This window comes from Lampris incognitus, chromosome 5, assembly GCF_029633865.1.
Source record: "Lampris incognitus isolate fLamInc1 chromosome 5, fLamInc1.hap2, whole genome shotgun sequence".
In the NCBI taxonomy this organism is placed as follows: Eukaryota; Metazoa; Chordata; class Actinopteri; order Lampriformes; family Lampridae; genus Lampris; species Lampris incognitus.
In genome coordinates this window covers 60,061,037-60,077,801 of record NC_079215.1, presented here as the reverse complement: position 1 = coordinate 60,077,801, position 16,765 = coordinate 60,061,037, and the positions used below count along the sequence as shown (strand labels likewise).

Below are 16,765 nucleotides of genomic sequence, written 5' to 3'. Positions count from 1 at the left end.
TCACTTATGACCCACTAGATGTGTGTGGCGGTGTTTGTATCTGCAGAGACCCTGTCCTCTGCCTGTATTTTCTTATTTTGCTGTGTACAGGACGTTCCTGGGAGTTAACCTTTGGGCAACGGGACTCTAGAAAAAATGTATTGACCAGGTACGACACGCATCGAAGAGGAGGCTATGGCAATAGTGGACACAACACCAAAAAGACACAAATATAGCGAGGCGAAACGCCAAGCGAACAAAGCTCGTCCCATAACGAGAGCGAATCTGGGGTTACCTTTAACCCACTGGTGAGTGCTGAAGGAGAGGATGAGAACGAAGAGCGACGCTGAGTATAGGGCTGCCCCCAACCAAAGACTTTCCCAGTCGACTAATAGTCGTTAGTTCGAGCCATTAGTCGACTAGTTATCGCACGTTTATAAGAGAAAATGACTCAAGTTCCAGGGCTGAGAAAGAATGTCATAAGTAACATTGTTAAACCTGTGCTACTTCGCAGAGAAATACAAAACCACAATAATGAGCCATTAAAATATACATTTTACAAGCGGGGGCATGAAGTGAGCTGCCTGTTAATAACACCAGCAAAAGTGGTAATGATGCTGAATATGTCGGAACAACCAGCAAGCAGACTGAACATTTTTGTTGATTTCCAACATAGTCACATCACACAGCTTATGAACTTGTCTTGATGCATGCTCCATAATCCAGGTGAGGACATCACAGAAAGGTGAATCAGTTCATCTGGACCCAACGTTTATTGAGAGAAACGTTTCATCACTCATCTATGTGACCTCTTCAGTCTCAACTGACTACAGGTATCCCCACCCTTATAAACAATAGAGTGGCATAACGACCCAAACCAACGATCAGTTTCATATGCAAGTTGACATGATCATTAAGTAGAGTAACAATGGCCATGTGTACTATTCACTATTCACAGAGGAATGAGTAGTAGCTGCAATCACAGCATTGCAAGATGGTGACAGATGTACTCTTAGCCCCCCCAGTTCAGGGATGGTCGTTATGCAACTGTGCTGTTTAGGCGACATGGTGGCCCTGTGGTTAGCGCTATCGCCTCACAGCAAGAAGGTCCTGGGTTCAAACCCCAGGGTTGTCCAACCTTGGGGGGTCATCCCAGGTCGTCCTCTGTGTGGACTTTGCATGTTCTCCCCATGTCTATGGTGGGTTTTCTCCGGGTGCTCCAGTTTCCTCCGCCATCAAAAAGAAACATGCATGTTAGGGTTTATACGCCTGTCTATGCCCTGACCAAGGTGACGGGAAAAGAAGTGGAGTTGATCCCCAGGCGCAGCATGAATGCGGCAGCCCACTGCCCCTAGCTACACAGATCACAGCTAGGATGGGTTAATTTGCAGTAAATGAATTTCCCCAAGGGGATTAATATAGGTAAATTAATTAATTAATTATAAGGGTGGGGATACCTACAGTCAGTTGAGACTGAAGAGGTCACTTAGATGAATGATCAAAAATTTCTCCCAATAAACGTGTCCAGATGAACTGATTCAACTTTCAGTGAACTTGTGAACTTGTAACACCAACACAATAAATTATGAGCCTTTAAAACAAAAATTTTACAAGAGCACACATAAAACGTAAAGCCTGTTAACGACGCCAGCAAAAGACGTAATGACTATTGATTCTGAATGTGTCGGGGGGGGGGGTCGGTGCATGAAGATTGAACAATTTATTTCAACACAGGGGCGGCATGGTGGCGCAGTGGTTAGCGCAGTCGCCTCACAACAACAAGGTCCTGGGTTCAAGCCCCGGGGTAGTCCAACTTTGGGGGGGTCGTCCTGGGTTGTCCTCTGTGTGGAGTTTGCATGTTTTCCCCGTGTCTGCGTGGGTTTCCTCTGGGTACTCCGGTTTCCTCCCACAGTCCAAAGACATGTAGGTCAGGTGAATCGGCTGCACTAAATTGTCCCTAGGTGTGAATGTGAGTGGTGTATGTGTGTCGGCCCTATGTGATGGCCTTGGCGGCCTATCCAGGGTGGCTCCCTGCCTGCCGCCCAGTGACTGCCAGGATAGGCACCAGGATCCCCACGACCCTGAGAGCAGGATAAGCGGTTCGGATAATGGATGGATGGATTTCAACACAGTATAACAGCATGCAACTTATGAACTTGTAACACCAACACAATAACTTTATATCCTTTGGATAACTTTATAAAACAAATGATAAATACAACAGCCTTTAATCCCACTCTTTGGACTTTGCCCGACATTCTCTTATCACCGCAGGAACCAGCCGTGTACATGTGAATGTCTGTCCCGGACTCACTTAGTGAGTGGGAGTATGGCCACTTCCTGTGTCCGTTGTTTCAAATTAAAAGCCCTCATACGTTTAATACAGGTTTTAACAGGGATTTTTTTTTCTGTGATTAAGCAACCACTGAAAACCTTATCAACTGAGAGTTTTCTCATCAACTAACGTTTGATTGACTATTTGGGGCCCTAGTGGAGCTAGCCTGTACATTGGGATGTGTTCTGGCAACTGCGATCAGGGGATGTGCGCTCCTGGTGTCGCTGAGCCGGGAAGGGGGAGCCAACTTTAAATGCTGTGTTTGCAAACTTCAACTGACAAATCCTACTCATTCTACCTTTATGTGTGCCTCTTAAAAAGATTTATTACCATCTCATTTTCTTCTCGTCCCTTCATTTGCAAATGAAAATTTAATTAGGATAGTGGTGTTCAAATAGCAACCCAGATAGCAAAATTGCTGTGGTCCGGACCTGTCCCACACCCGACACTCTCATCCGGCCCACACACTGAGTGGAATGATGGCACTTGCACTTGGGCAGCAATGCTGTGTGTGCCACATATTTGCCAAAGGTGGCCCATATTTGTTTTGTGATATTTGGGCCATTGGACCATTTACCACACAGGCCACTTTAGGGTCACATCCAGATTACATGTTGCCGAGAGCAGCACATCTTTGCCAAAAAAGGCCCACGTTTGACTTGGCATATATGGGCCAAATTTTCTATTATACATATGGGCCACTTCAGGCTCACATCCATTTTGTCAGGGCCAGAAGAAGGCCATCAGTGCCACATCATTGCCTGAAGTGGCCCACATCCGGATGCTATCTGGGAAACACCAACACCAGCCTCAAATATCACAAATAACAATCAAGCATGATGAAATCAACACGAAACCGTACACAACCTCAGTGTATCATGACTTGGTGCTTTGCTGCAGGGAATGGCATGTCATGTTCCAGGCCTGAGTTGTTCTGAGTATAGGCAACTTTTTACAGTTTTCAGCTGCAAACCCTAATGTAAAACTGATGCTGTATCAAAGAAAATTTATGAGCTCATCACAGTGGTTACATTTTCTATAACTCAGCAACAGTAAATGGACTGCATCCTATACTATACTACTACTACTACTACTACTTTTGGCTGCTTCCGTTAGGGGTCACCACAGCGGATCATCTGTTTCCATCTCTTCCTGTCCTCTGCAACGTCCTCTGTCACACCAGCCACCTGCATGTCCTCCCTCACCACATGCATAAACCTCCTCTTTGGCCTTCCTCTTTGCCTCTCCCTGGCAGCTCCATATTCAGCATCCTTTCCCCGATATACCCAACATCTCTCCACCACACATGTCTAAACCATCTCTATCTTGCCTCTGTTACTTTGTCTCCAAACCGCCCAACCTGAGCGGTCCCTCTAATATACTCATTCCTAATCCTGTCCTTCTTCATCAATCCCAATGCAAATCTTAGCATCTTCAACTCTGCCACCTCCAGCTCCGCTTTCCTGTCTTTTCGTCAGTGCCACTGTCTCCAAACCATAAAACATAGCTGGTTTCACAACCATCTTGTAAACCTTCCCTTTAACTCTTGCTGGTACCCTTCTGTCACAAATCACCCCTGACACTGTTCTCCACCCACTCCATCCTGCCTGCACTCTCTTCTTCACCTCTCTTCTGCACTCCCCGTTACTTTGGACAGTTGACCCCAAGTATTTAAACTCATACGCCTTCGTCACTTCTACTCCTTGCATCCTGACCATTCCACTGTCCTCCCTCTAACTCCCACATAGGTATCCCGTTTTGGTCCTACTGACTTTCATTCTTCTTCTCTCCAGTACATACCTCCATCTCTCCAAGGCTCTCCTCAACCTGCACCCTACTCTCGCTACAGATCACAATGTCATCTGCAAACATCATAGTTCACGGAAACTCCTGCCTGATCTCGTCCATCACCATTGCAAACAAGAAAGGGCTCAGAGCCGATCCTTGATGTAATCCCACCTCCATCTTGAACCCATCTGTCTTTCCAACCGCACACCTCACCACTGTCACACTTCCCTCATACATATCCTGCACCACTCCTACATACTTCTCTGCAACTCCCGACTTCCTCATACAATAAATACCACACCTTCTCTCTTGGCACCCTGTCATATGCTTTTCTGATCATATGGTAATTTGATAGTTCAAAATCAGGCAGCAGCCATTAATTTGTTGCACTCCCAAAATGCTGCCAATGTATAAGGAACAGCCCACAATTTAAAGGTGCCATACCATTTAAAGCATCATAAACCTACTTGCACCACCTATATGCAACATATATCCAAATGGTCAGATGGGATTTTTTGAGGGAAGGGAGTTTGATCTGATTAACAGCCAATAATGACCAAGCATTTTTAGGAGAATGTGAACCTTGATATGCTAGTGGCTAGTTTCCATTTGGAGGAAGACCACTCATCTTGCTTGCCATTCACTGGACAAATTTTGTTTAGTGTACACCCGCGAGTGTAGTGTGACATAATTAGAAAATTATTGTATTTTTCAAGAATAGAAAAAAAAACATTTCTCATACACAAATTCCAATATTTTCGTGAGTTTCAAGAACAGTGTGAAAAGATGGAAATTAAGTGTACACCAAAGAGTATGAAAAAATGAAACAAATGACACATTTTTTTTCCTTTTCCTGGGGCCTTTAAGAGTTAAAAGGATGTGAATCTAGTGTCTCCTAAAATAAAATAAAACTGCCTGAAGCTGGACAGTAGGAATGAGCAGTGAGAGTATGTGGCACAGTGGTGAATCAGGTGCACATGGGTGCCAGTATGTGCTGGACTACTGGGTTGACCAGCTAGCCGTATGGTGTGAGATGGTATCGCATATGAGCAGGAATACGACACAACAATTGTTGTTTATATTTAACCACTCTATTTGCTCTCTTCAGATGAGATGTGCTACATCCCCACAACCAAGGTCTCCTTCAATACCCGAATTTGCCCATGTGTAGACGCAATCTTTCAGAGAATGCTGAGCTCAAAGGTATCTATTTCACATCTGATAACACACTAAAAAGGGTGCAGTGTGGAAGCTATCGGTTCAGTATGGGACTACATTTGCTGGGAAATATCCACTCCTCAAACACACAACAATAACAACATCACAAAAACAACAATAAAAATAAACAGCTTTGCCTGACACGTGGTACTGAGCGACTGTTTCTAGTTCCAGTCCGGCTCACATGCACCCTGCTGTGCTCACGCTGCCCCCATTCATCAACAGCCACACTGTCCTATAACGCCACACAGCAACAGTGTGTGTTGTGTGTGTGTGTGTGTGTGTGTGTGTGTGTGTGTGTGTGTGTGTGTGTGTGTGTGTGTGTGTGTGTGTGCGCGCACGCACGCAAGTCTGAGGGAGAGAAGGGCAGAGAGGGAGAGGGAATAAAAGGAGAGGACAGAAGAGGAGAGGAGAGGAGAGGAGAGGAGAGGGGAGGAGAGGAGAGGAGAGGGGAGAGAAGAGAAGAGAAGAGGGGAGAGAAGAGAAGAAGGGAGAGAAGAGAGGAGAGGAGTGAAGAAAGGAGAGAAGAGAAGAAAAGAGAAGATAGGAGAGGGGAGAGAAGAGGAGAGAAGAGAAGAGAAGAGAAGAGAGGAGAAGAGAAGAGAAGAGAAGAGGAGAGGAGAGGAGAGGAGAGAGGAGAAGAAAAGAGAAGATAGGAGAGGGGAGAGAAGAGAAGAGAAGAAAAGAGAAGATAGGAGAGGGGAGAGAAGAGAAGAGAAGAGAAGAGAAGAGAAGAGAAGAGAGGGGAGAGAAGAGAAGAGAAGAGAAGAGAAGAGAAGAGAAGAGAAGAGAAGAGAAGAGAAGAGAAGAGAAGAGAAGAGAAGAGAAGATAGGAGAAGGGAGAGAAGAGAAGATAGGAGAAGGGAGAGAAGAGGAGAGAAGAGAAGAGAAGAGGAGAGGAGAGGGGAGGAGAGGGGAGAGAAGAGAAGAGAGGAGTGAAGAAAGGAGAGAAGAGAAGAAAAGAGAAGATAGGAGAGGGGAGAGAAGAGGAGAGAAGAGAAGAGAAGAGAGGGGAGAGAAGAGAAGAGAAGAGAAGAGAAGAGAAGAGAAGAGAGGGGAGAAGAGAAGAGGAGAGAGGAGTGAAGAAAGGAGAGAAGAGAAGAAAAGAGAAGATAGGAGAGGGGAGAGAAGAGGAGAGAAGAGGAGAGAAGAGGAGAGGAGAGGAGAGGAGAGGAGAGGAGAGGAGAGGAGAGGAGAGGAGAGGAGAGGAGAGGAGAGGAGAGAAGAGAAGAGAAGAGAAGAGAAGAGAAGAGGGGAGAGAAGAGAAGAAGATAGAAGAGGGGAGAGAAGAGAAGAGAAGAGAAGAGAAGAAGAGAGGAGAGGAGAAGAGAGGAGAGGAAGAGAGGAAAGGAGAATGTTCTTAGCTCAACAGAAGTAGGCCACCCCATGTTTGTGGTTTTAAAACCTGTTGAAGACATGTTTTCAAGAGGGGAGCAGTAAAACCTGACAGTAGGATCCCAGTGACTTGTTCGGGCAAGGAGCGTGCTCCTCATGCAGCTAAGGATTAAAATGGCGTAAAAGCTCACCTATTCTTTTCCAGCTCGTTATGTGTGGACCTGTAAAGAAAAGAGAAAATAAATGATCACTTAACAAGCTAAACCACTGTTTTATAGAATACCACTGTAAGAAGATAACACACCACTCCAATCCTGGTATGAACCAGCCCAATTTACATTTAAATTACATGACGATGCCATGACTAACCCCTACTGCATTGTAAATCCCCAGCCCACACACACACACACACACACACACACACACACACACACACACACACACACACACACACACACACAGCAGCTGAATGAGGCAACCAGCATCCAGTGCTCTGTTAGTGATGTAAAGGGAATCAGCTGGTCCTCAGAGCTTCTTTATGCTGTACGATGCTGCAGAGTGACAAGTCCTAGTCCTGATGCTAAATGGCTTCCTATCCAAACTAAAGGCACCGCACACTGCCTCAGGGGACAGCAGTTTGAAGAAAGGGTGGGTGGACAATGCTTGTTTCGTTGTTTGTTTGGTTTTTTTTTGGGGGGGGGCGGATTTTTCTCCCCAGTTGTACTTGGCCAATTACCCTACGCTTCCGAGCCAGCCCGGTTGCTGCTCCACCCCTTCTGCCGATCCAGGGAGGGCTGCAGACTACCATATGTCTCCTCCAATACATGTGGACTCGCCAGCTGCTTCTTTTCACCAGACAGTGAGGAGTTTCACCAGGGGGGAAGTAGCATGTGGGAGGATCACACTATTCCCCCCCAGTTCCCCCTCCCCCCTGAACAGGTACCCCAACTGACCAGAGGAGGCGCTAGTGCAGCGACCAGGACATATACCCACATCCAGCTTCCCACCCGCAGACACGGCCAATTGTGTCTGTAGGGACACCCGACCAACCTGGAAGCAACACGGGGATTCGAACCGGCAATCACTGTGTTGGTAGGCAACGGAATAGACCACTACACTACCCGGATGCCCGACAATGCTTGTTTTTATTTGGGCCAATTCACAAACTTTGCATGTTTTTTTTTCCTTCTCTGTTGTATTTGGTTATTCTATATTAAACCCAACAGTTAACGGTGAAGTAAAAAAACATGGTGAGGAGGAAGGAGTGACACTAAACATTTCCTTGTTTACCCTGAACATCAGCACTGCTGTGCCTCTGTCTACACCGGCTATAAGCGTCTCACATTTGGTGACTGTTTTAGTACATACATGTAAAAGCAGTGAAAATTCTTGACGTACTGACTTTGAAATCAATGATATATAAAAAAAATTGAGTTCTCTTTATAGAAAAAAAAATTAAAACAGACTTTCATTCATCCATCTTCAGCCGCTTCTCCGGAGTTGGGTCACAGAGATAGCAAGCTAAGTAGGGCACTCCAGACGTCCCTCTCCCCAGCAACACCCTTCAGCTCCTCCTGGAGGATCCCAAGGCATTCCCAGGCCAGATTGGACATGTAGTCCCTCCAGTGAGTTCTGGGTCTACCCCAAGGTCTCCTCCCAGTTGGCCGTGCTCGGTAAACCTCCAAAGGAAGGCGCCCAGGAGGCATCCTAATTAGATGCCCGAACCACCTCAACTGGCTCCTTTTGACGCAAAGGAGCAGCGGCTCTACTCCAAGCTCCCTCCGGATGTCCGAGCTCCTCACCCTATCTCTAAGGCTGAGCCCAGACACGCTACAGAGGAAACTAATTTCAGCTGCTTGTATCTGCGACCTCACCATTTCGGTCACTACCCAAAGCTCATGACCATTAGTGAGGGCTGAATGGGGATTAAAACAGATGGATAGAGCAATTTGTTGTGCCAACATCATCAACAAAAAATTATGTATTTCAACAAAATATTTATCCTAAAGAATCTGGGTGCTTATAATTTCCACAAAAGGCATGCCAAAAAGAATTCCCACAAGTTCCAAAACTTTTTTTGCTCTCATTCCAGGAAGCAAGACTTCATTCCGTTCTCATGTATTGCCCTTGAATTTCTGTTTTTGAATCAGTCGACCAGAGGCAATCCATCCATCCATCCATCACACTGAGATGGTGGAGACCATTCTCTAAATCAGTGGCGATCCTTATGTCAGCCCACCACACCACTTTCAATGGACCTGCAGAGCTGATTTAGAAAGATCTGTTGAAGTCGGCACCATTTCCTTTAGGCTTCGATCATTAAAAATTCATTTTCAGCCTACCATATCGACTGCCAACATGTCTGGAGATCGACAACAATGCACTGCAGATGAAGATTACGTCAATGAATGAACAGGCACAGGGGCACATGCACACTACTTTCACAGGCATGCATGTCTACATGGGTCTTCACACGTGCGCATATGTGCACGCACGCACGCACGCACGCACGCACGCACACACACACACACACACACACACACACACACACACACACACACACACACACACACACACACGTGCACACGCACACATTTGCACACACAGGGTTGGTGAATGCCGGTCTTGCTGCAAACAGCAGGTGAAAGGGTACAGAATCAGATAAGCCCACATTAAGCCATGACATGCTACAAAGAATGTGGCCTTACCTGGAGAGAGCCCAGGCCTTTATCTGATCAGGACTGTTGCCATGCACAGACTAGGAGGCTGTGTGCCTCACTCATGATGAGCAATGTACAATTCCTGCTTGTGGCTCATTCATGCATTAATATTACATGGGTCCTCGAGGTGGGGGATGTATGGAAGTCAATAGAAAGATTAAAGTAAGTATGTGCTGTGATCAAGGAGAGCACAATGCAAATCGGTTTTGGTCTATCTTTGGAGATTTCCACCCCCTGTTCCTACTCCTATCTGCACAATTCTCACTATGATGAAAGCAACGCATTGGGCAAAATTGTAGCAATGGATGATTCAATAACAAAGCAATGCTGAATTTGGTTGAATAATGATCTGACTCTCAGAGTCATGTTACACAAAATACATTTACAGAAATAAAAGCATGCTTGTAAAAACAAGAATACAAGAGCTATAGTATGTTTTACATATAGTTATTGATGGGAAATTTCACGAAATAAAAAAATCAATACAAATCACCTTAAGGTATTAGACATATCTATAATTAATTCACAGACCCACAAGCAGTCCTGCAAAGGACTTGTATTCACCTTGTTTCCTGAAAACAGCACGACCATAAATAATATTTTTTACTCTTTAGGGCTAGAGGTGAAACAACCCATCGCTCCTAAAGTGGAGAATTCATATACAGTGATTAAAAATGATTTTCAACTAACGCAGCCACTGAGGAAGTTCACGCAGTGCATTGTTAATGTTGGTCCCAAGCCCGGATAAATGGGGAGGGTTGCGTCAGGAAGGTCATCTGGCATACCACCTTTGCCAAATCAAATATGCGGATCATAAATCAGATTTTCATACGGATTGGTCGAGGCCCAGGTTACAGATGACTGCCACCGGTACTGTTGGTCAGCAGGGTGCCAGTGGAAACTATGCAATTGTTTATCAAAGGAGAAGGAGAGGCAGAAGGCATATCCAGAGGCAGCGAGAGAGGAGGAAGGGTAGGAGTGTTGAGGTGAGAGTCAGAACTTTGAATGATGGCACTATGACTGGTAAAGGGAGAGAGCTGGTTGATATGATGGAGAGAAGGAAGGTAGGTATACTTTGTGTAAGGGGAGTAAGGTGGGTTCAAACTCTTCTACCATGGTGCGGATAGGAGAAATGGGGTAGGTAGGGGTAATTCTGAAGGAAGAGTACGTCATGAGTGTGTTGGAGGTGACGATAGTGTAGGACAGAGTGATGAGTATGTAGCTGGAAATCAAAGGTGTATTGATGAATGTTATCAGCGCATATGTCCTGCATGTTGGGTGTGAGATGGAAGACAAAGACGAATTCTGGAGTAAGTTGGATGAAGTGGTGGAGAGTGTACCCAAGGAGGAGAGAGTGGTGATTGGAGCGGACTTCAATGGGCATGTTGGTGAAGGCAACAGAAATGATGAGGAGGTGATGGGTAGGTATGGTGTCAGGGAATGTGGAAGGACAGATGGTGGAGGATTTTGTGAAAAGGATGAAAATGGCTGTAGTGAATAAACACGGTGACATATAAGAGTGGAGGAAGGTACACACAGGTGGACAATATCTTATGTAGAAGGCACAATATGAAAGGGATTGGAGACTGCAAGGTAGTGAGAGGGGAGAATGTAGCTAGGCAGCATCGGATGGTGGTCTGTAGGATGATTTTGGAGATCAAGAAGAGGAAGAGAGTGAAGGCAGAACCAAAGATCAAATGGTGGAAGTTGAAGAAGGATGACTGTTGTGTGGAGTTCAGGGAGAAGTTAAGACAGGCACTGGGTGGTAGTCAAAAGTTGCAGGATGGCTGGGCAACCACTGCAGAAATAGTGAGGGAGACAGCTAGGAAGGTACTTCCTGTGTCATCTGGACAGAAGAAGCAAGTCTAGGAGACTTGGTGTTGGAATGAGGAAGTACAGGAAAGTATACAGAGGATGAGGTTGGCGAAGAAAAAGTGGGATAGTCAGAGAGCTTAAGAAAGTAAACAGGAGTACAAGGAGATGCAGCGTGAAGTGAAGAAAGAGGTGGTAAAGGCAAAGGAAAAGGTGTATGGTGAGTTGTATGAAACGTCGGCACTAAAGAAGGAGAAAAGGCGTTGTACCGATTGGCTAGACAGAGGGACCATGCTGGGAAGGATGTGCAGCAGGCTAGGATGATGAAGGATAGAGATGGAAATGTGCTGACAAGTGAGGAGAGTGTGTTGAGAAGGCTAAAGGAGTACTTTGAGGGGCTGATGAATAAAGAAAATGAGACAGAGAGAATCTGTGATGTGGGGATAGTGAATCAGGAAGTGCAGTGGATTAGCAAGGAGGAAGTTAAGGCAGCTCTGAAGAAGATGAAGAGTGGAAAGGCAGTTGGTCCAATGACACACCTGTGGAGGCATGGAGGTGTTTAGGAGAGATGGCAGTGGAGTTTTTAACTAGATTGTTTAACACAATCTTGGAAAGTGAGAGGATACCTGAGGAGTGGAGAAGAAGCATACTGGTACCACTTTTCAAGAATAAGGGCATTGTGCAGAACTGTAGCAACTACAGAGGTATAAAGTTGATCAGCCACAGCATGAAGATATGGGAAAGAGTAGTGGAAGCTAGGTTAAGAGGAGAGGTGACAATTAGCGAGCAGCAGTATGGTTTCATGCCACAAAAGCGCACTACAGATGTGATATTTGTTTTAAGAATGTTGATGGAGAAGTATAGAGAAGGTCAGAAGGAGTTACATTGTGTCTTTGTGGATTTAGAGAAAACATATGACAAGATGCCGAGAAAGGAGGTGTGGTATTGTATGAGGAAGTTGGGAGTGGCAGAAAAGTATGTATGAGTGGTGCAGGATATGTATGAGGGCAGTGTGACAGTGGTGAAGAGGAAGGAAAATCAGTAGGAGCAAAACAGAATACGCATGTGTGAATGACAGGGAGGACAGTGGAATGGTGAGGATCCAAGGAGCAGAGATGACGAAGGCGTATGAGTTTAAATACTTGGGGTCAACTGTTCAAAGTAACGGGGAGTACAGAAGAGAGTGCAGGCAGGGTGGAGTGGGTGAATAAGAGTGTCAGGAGTGATTTGAGACAGAAGGGTACCAGCTAGAGTTAAAGGGAAGGTTTACAAGTTGGTAGTGGGACCAGCTATGGTTGGGAGACGGAGGCACTGACGAAAAGACAGGGGGAGGAGCTGGAGGTGGCAGAGTTGAAGATGCTAATACTTTCATTGGGAGTGATGAAGAAAGACAGGATTAGGAATGAGTATACTAGAGGGACAACTCAGGTTGGACGGTTTGGAGACAAACCACTCTTGCATGATTGAGCTGGTTTGGACATGTGTGGAGGAGAGATGCTGGGTATATTGGGAGAAGGATGCTGAATATGGAGGCAAGAGGAAGAGAGGAAGGCCAAAGAGGAGATTTATGGATGTGGCGAGGGAGGACACACAGGTGGCTGGCGTGACAGGGGAAGATGGAGAGACAGGAAGAGATGGAAACGGATGATCCGCTGTGGCGCCCCCTAACGGGGGCAGCCGAAATTAGCAATAGCATGAAAATGATTTTCAACAACTAGAAATAAGAAAAACGTTGAAAAAAAATGATACACCAATAAGCTATTGTGTGAATTAAAATTAATACAAAGGCGCTGAAAGATTAACGCAGCGTTAATTGCGCACTCCGGATGTAATTTTTAATGACGCTACTGCAGGCAGCTTGGCAATCAGCTGAGGAGCGCTTGCTGGAACAGCTGTACCCCCCCCCCCCACCCCCACCCAACACACACAACCAAAAGTATGCTGCTAGCAAACACATTCAGGGATGGACGCTGGCACCCTTGTTTACCAAGCGTTACATTTAGTATTCGAGGGGGCGATCACACGCTGCGCGCGCAACATTGTGTTACCTGTCCAGCGCACAACCGAGGACATCGACACACGAGACATTTAATAAAGCCACGCAATACAAGCTTTATTTGGGGGATTAAATGTCATAACACACTGATTCTTACCGGTTGCTGTTACTGTTAAACTTCTTGTTTCGCAGTTTCCGTTGCCTCTGGTAGATCGTGCTCTGGTTTGACGGGAACGTGGAAGCATACCCGTGCTCGCATTCTGGCGGAAAAGAGAAACGCCGCCGGGTTAGTTCGTGTACAGCTTCACGCCTGAACTCTCAACCATATGCGGCAATGTTGCCACGGAAACGTCCATGTAAGACATCACTTCTAGATGTGTCTGCCATAACAACGAATTAGGCGACAAAAGCGTTACCCCTTTCTCTTCTTTCTAAATATTCCGCAGCTTCCAATAAACGCTGGATATTTATCAGCTGGACCGCCGTCATTCTGTGCTACGGGAGACCGGCGTTTCCGTCTTTTCTCTGGGTTTGCTGTCGCGATCCGAAGCCCAGGTCCGACTGGTGGACTCTAAAGAGAGAATAATACAACGCGCCTCGCTTGGAGCGACAGAGGACGTTGCTTTTGTTTTCTTTCTTTTTTTTTTTTGTATTTCTTAAATATCTGGTTCAGGGTCCCAGCTAGCTGAACAGCTTTTGTTTAAAAAGAAAAAAGAAAAAAGAGCCCGTGTTTTAACCTAGCAAACAGCATCAAAGCCTGGCCAGAGTTGGTGAACAAAAATCCAACCAATGTAATCTTAAAATTGTCTAGGAAACGAGGTGAAAAACGTAAAAAAAACAATATAAAATATCCCCCAAGAGCCCAGCAAACTGTCAGCTGTTCGGTCGCTCTTCTCCTGCCCTGTTTGTTTACCTCGCTCCACCATTGAGGAGCGGACTGCGCGGAGAGCGCGGGCCGTTTAATCGCGATGCTTTCTGGGAAACTGAGTGTTTAACTGAAATGTATAACGCGCCGTAGCCACGCGACTGTGATGGTCAGTATTGTAACGTGCATGGATTAGTAGACACGCTGGCCGCTGGCTCGCGGGCCTGACCCTTTAGTCGAGCGGTTAGCGATGTCTCCTGCGGTGCGGGCGATACGGGTTCGCTTCCCGGCCGCGGCAGCTCCTGTGGTTGCGTTGTCCCCCGCATTCGCTACAGTATATTGTAGCGTGTTCACGAGGGTATAAGCGTTAGTTGTACATAGTTGGGGGGAGACGCTTTGCTGCTCCGGGTGGCGGCACGCTGTTGCTGGGGTCAAGGGTTAGTGGGTCGCGTTTCTGGAGACAGGCGACTCGTCGGTGGGGTTTAATGACGGTGTAGACAGCGTGGCTGTGGCCGACAAACAGCCGCGAATAAAGCAACGCTTAGTTGTACGTTTCGAAATGTATGTTGCTTTTTTATTTTTTTTTAACAGCGGTGAACGCTGCAATATAAACGAATGGGTGGATTATAATTTAGTATTGTAATAGCCGTATTTCCGATTTAGCATACATAAAATAGTAAGATTATTCATATGCAATAAGCACTGCATAACGACTATGTAACTAGGTGGCAAAATGTAGCATTCCTTATTCTATGTAGGTTTATATGCAGGTCATGGGTGTGTAAAGTGATGATGGGGATAGTGGGAAAGAGGAGGGCTTTCTTGTTTACTGCCTTTGAATTAAGGATCACAGCTCTACCACGGTATCAAATGACATGGTGTTCTCTTCACAGCCTGACTATAAAGGGGACAAATGTAAGAACGCGTCCTCATGGACTGATGGGAAAGCTATTCATTTGTGATACAGTAACGTACTCGCGTTCTACTCTAAAATTGTCCCACAATCCTACAAGTCCCATGATTCATCAGCATGCTGGGGGTGTGCCTACCTGTCAAAGCCTGGCCCAGCAACACATGACATCACTATAAGAAAAGCACCTGATTGGTGACAGGTTTTGATAAGCGTTAAGAGCCAACTTACATTCGACCAACCAGGAACGATTCTGGGCCATGTGGAAGCTGTGCGAAAACACCCACAAATACCAGGAAGCAAACAATCCGCCGAGAAAACAGCAGAGCAGCGATTTGGTGGTGCAAGATTCGCCTGTTACATTATAACGGGTACAGTTGTTTAGAGGGTTGCAAAATGCATTAGCCTATATGCTCTGCTCTTGACTGACGCATGGAGGAAGGGGAAATATGCCACAGTCTATCCCGTTTTATCTGGACTTTTTCAAACGAGACAATAAAAAATTAAAATAGCTTTTTGAGACACATAACAATCAAATAATAAGCCAAGACACGTAGATAGGAAAAGTAGTACACGTTGTCTTACGCTATCATTTCGAAGAACAATTAGATTCAAACGTGTGCAAATAGCTTACCGATGCCCCCAGTTTATTAAGGCACACATTAGCGCATCGCAAGGCCAAAACATCCTAATTTTAAACATGTCAGAATCTGTAGCCTCCATAGCTTTTTCGATGGATGTAGTTTTTTTTCTCGACTAGTCTGCCAGTGTACAATGACATCACCCCAAACTGAGTTGGAGGGCGCTGCACTGTGGCTAGGTTTACCATATCTGATTGGTGTGCATGGTTGCCAACATGCCCACAGTTATTATGTCATATATATATCTCCACTGCAGAAGCGATTTAGGATTATCGGTTTGGCTGCTGTGGAAATTAAAGTACAGCAATGTCTGAAAATTAGCAATACTATTCGACATTTCCTCCCAAAAAAGCATGTAGTTAAGCAAATATGAGTCAACTGCGCATGAATAGATGCGCTCGTCATAACAGGCAAGAGGTGCTTAGTTGAATGAACTCAGCCTTTTGTTGTCTGAGACTGGGGACAATAAAAATCGTTTTCCTGATACGCAGAAGTAAGCGAAACGATCAAACGCAACACAAATGCACTCACTTCCGTCCTTTCTCTCGGCGCTCTCAATAAAACTAGCAGCTTCCAGTAAAACTTGCACATTTTTCAGAAAAGTGTTGATCCGATCCATAGGGGAGTCTTTTGACTTGAAGACGTCATTGAAAGGAAAACTAGCCATCTCGAAATCGTGCTGATCCATGGACGTTTCGGAATCAAGAAACACCTCTTCGGCTTTCAGACCTGTTCTTTGCCTTTCACTTTTGGCCATTTTCGCCGTAGTTTATAGGGCTTACAGCGACTTTCTGAATAGAACAATAGCACAACCTCTGAGTGGACCAGTGGACGTAGTCACTAGTCAGATGGACTTTGGTGAATACGGGGTGTGATCTGGGGCACTGTCCAATGTCTGTGGACTGTGGCGCATAGGGAAATGAGTGCGCGCCTCCCCCTCGCTTATTTAAGCAATTCCACATGGTCCACGCGCCCGCCATGTACAATGTTTTGTTATTCTAGATGCAAGCCCCAAAGGAGCTAAACCCCAATTGTAATTGTTGGTTTTGTTTTCTAGGGTGCAGGTTTCGAAGGCGCTAACCTATTATTATTATTATTACTATTACACAAAATTCCTTTAACTTCATGCCATAATACAACATAATAACCGGGCTCATTCCTTGGGT

General features: G+C 45.6%; 1 protein-coding gene across 2 annotated transcripts in view; it reads right to left on the bottom strand.

The window, feature by feature from the left end:
• The window catches only part of mxi1 (max interactor 1, dimerization protein), an 80,760-nt gene extending 64,323 nt beyond the window's left edge, over positions 1–16,437 (bottom strand). The window contains exons 1-3 of one of the 2 annotated variants that reach the window (XM_056280653.1): positions 16,131–16,437; positions 13,341–13,443; positions 6,847–6,876 (exon numbers count right to left, since the gene is read on the bottom strand). In XM_056280653.1, the coding sequence (XP_056136628.1) occupies positions 6,847–6,876; positions 13,341–13,443; positions 16,131–16,356 (359 nt within the window). In that variant the 5' untranslated portion in view covers positions 16,357–16,437. Of the gene's footprint in view, positions 1–6,846; positions 6,877–13,340; positions 13,444–13,599; positions 14,069–16,130 lie in introns of those variants that run through there. The other variant, XM_056280654.1, reaches the window with a different exon arrangement.
• Between the last annotated feature and the right edge of the window lie 328 nt (positions 16,438–16,765).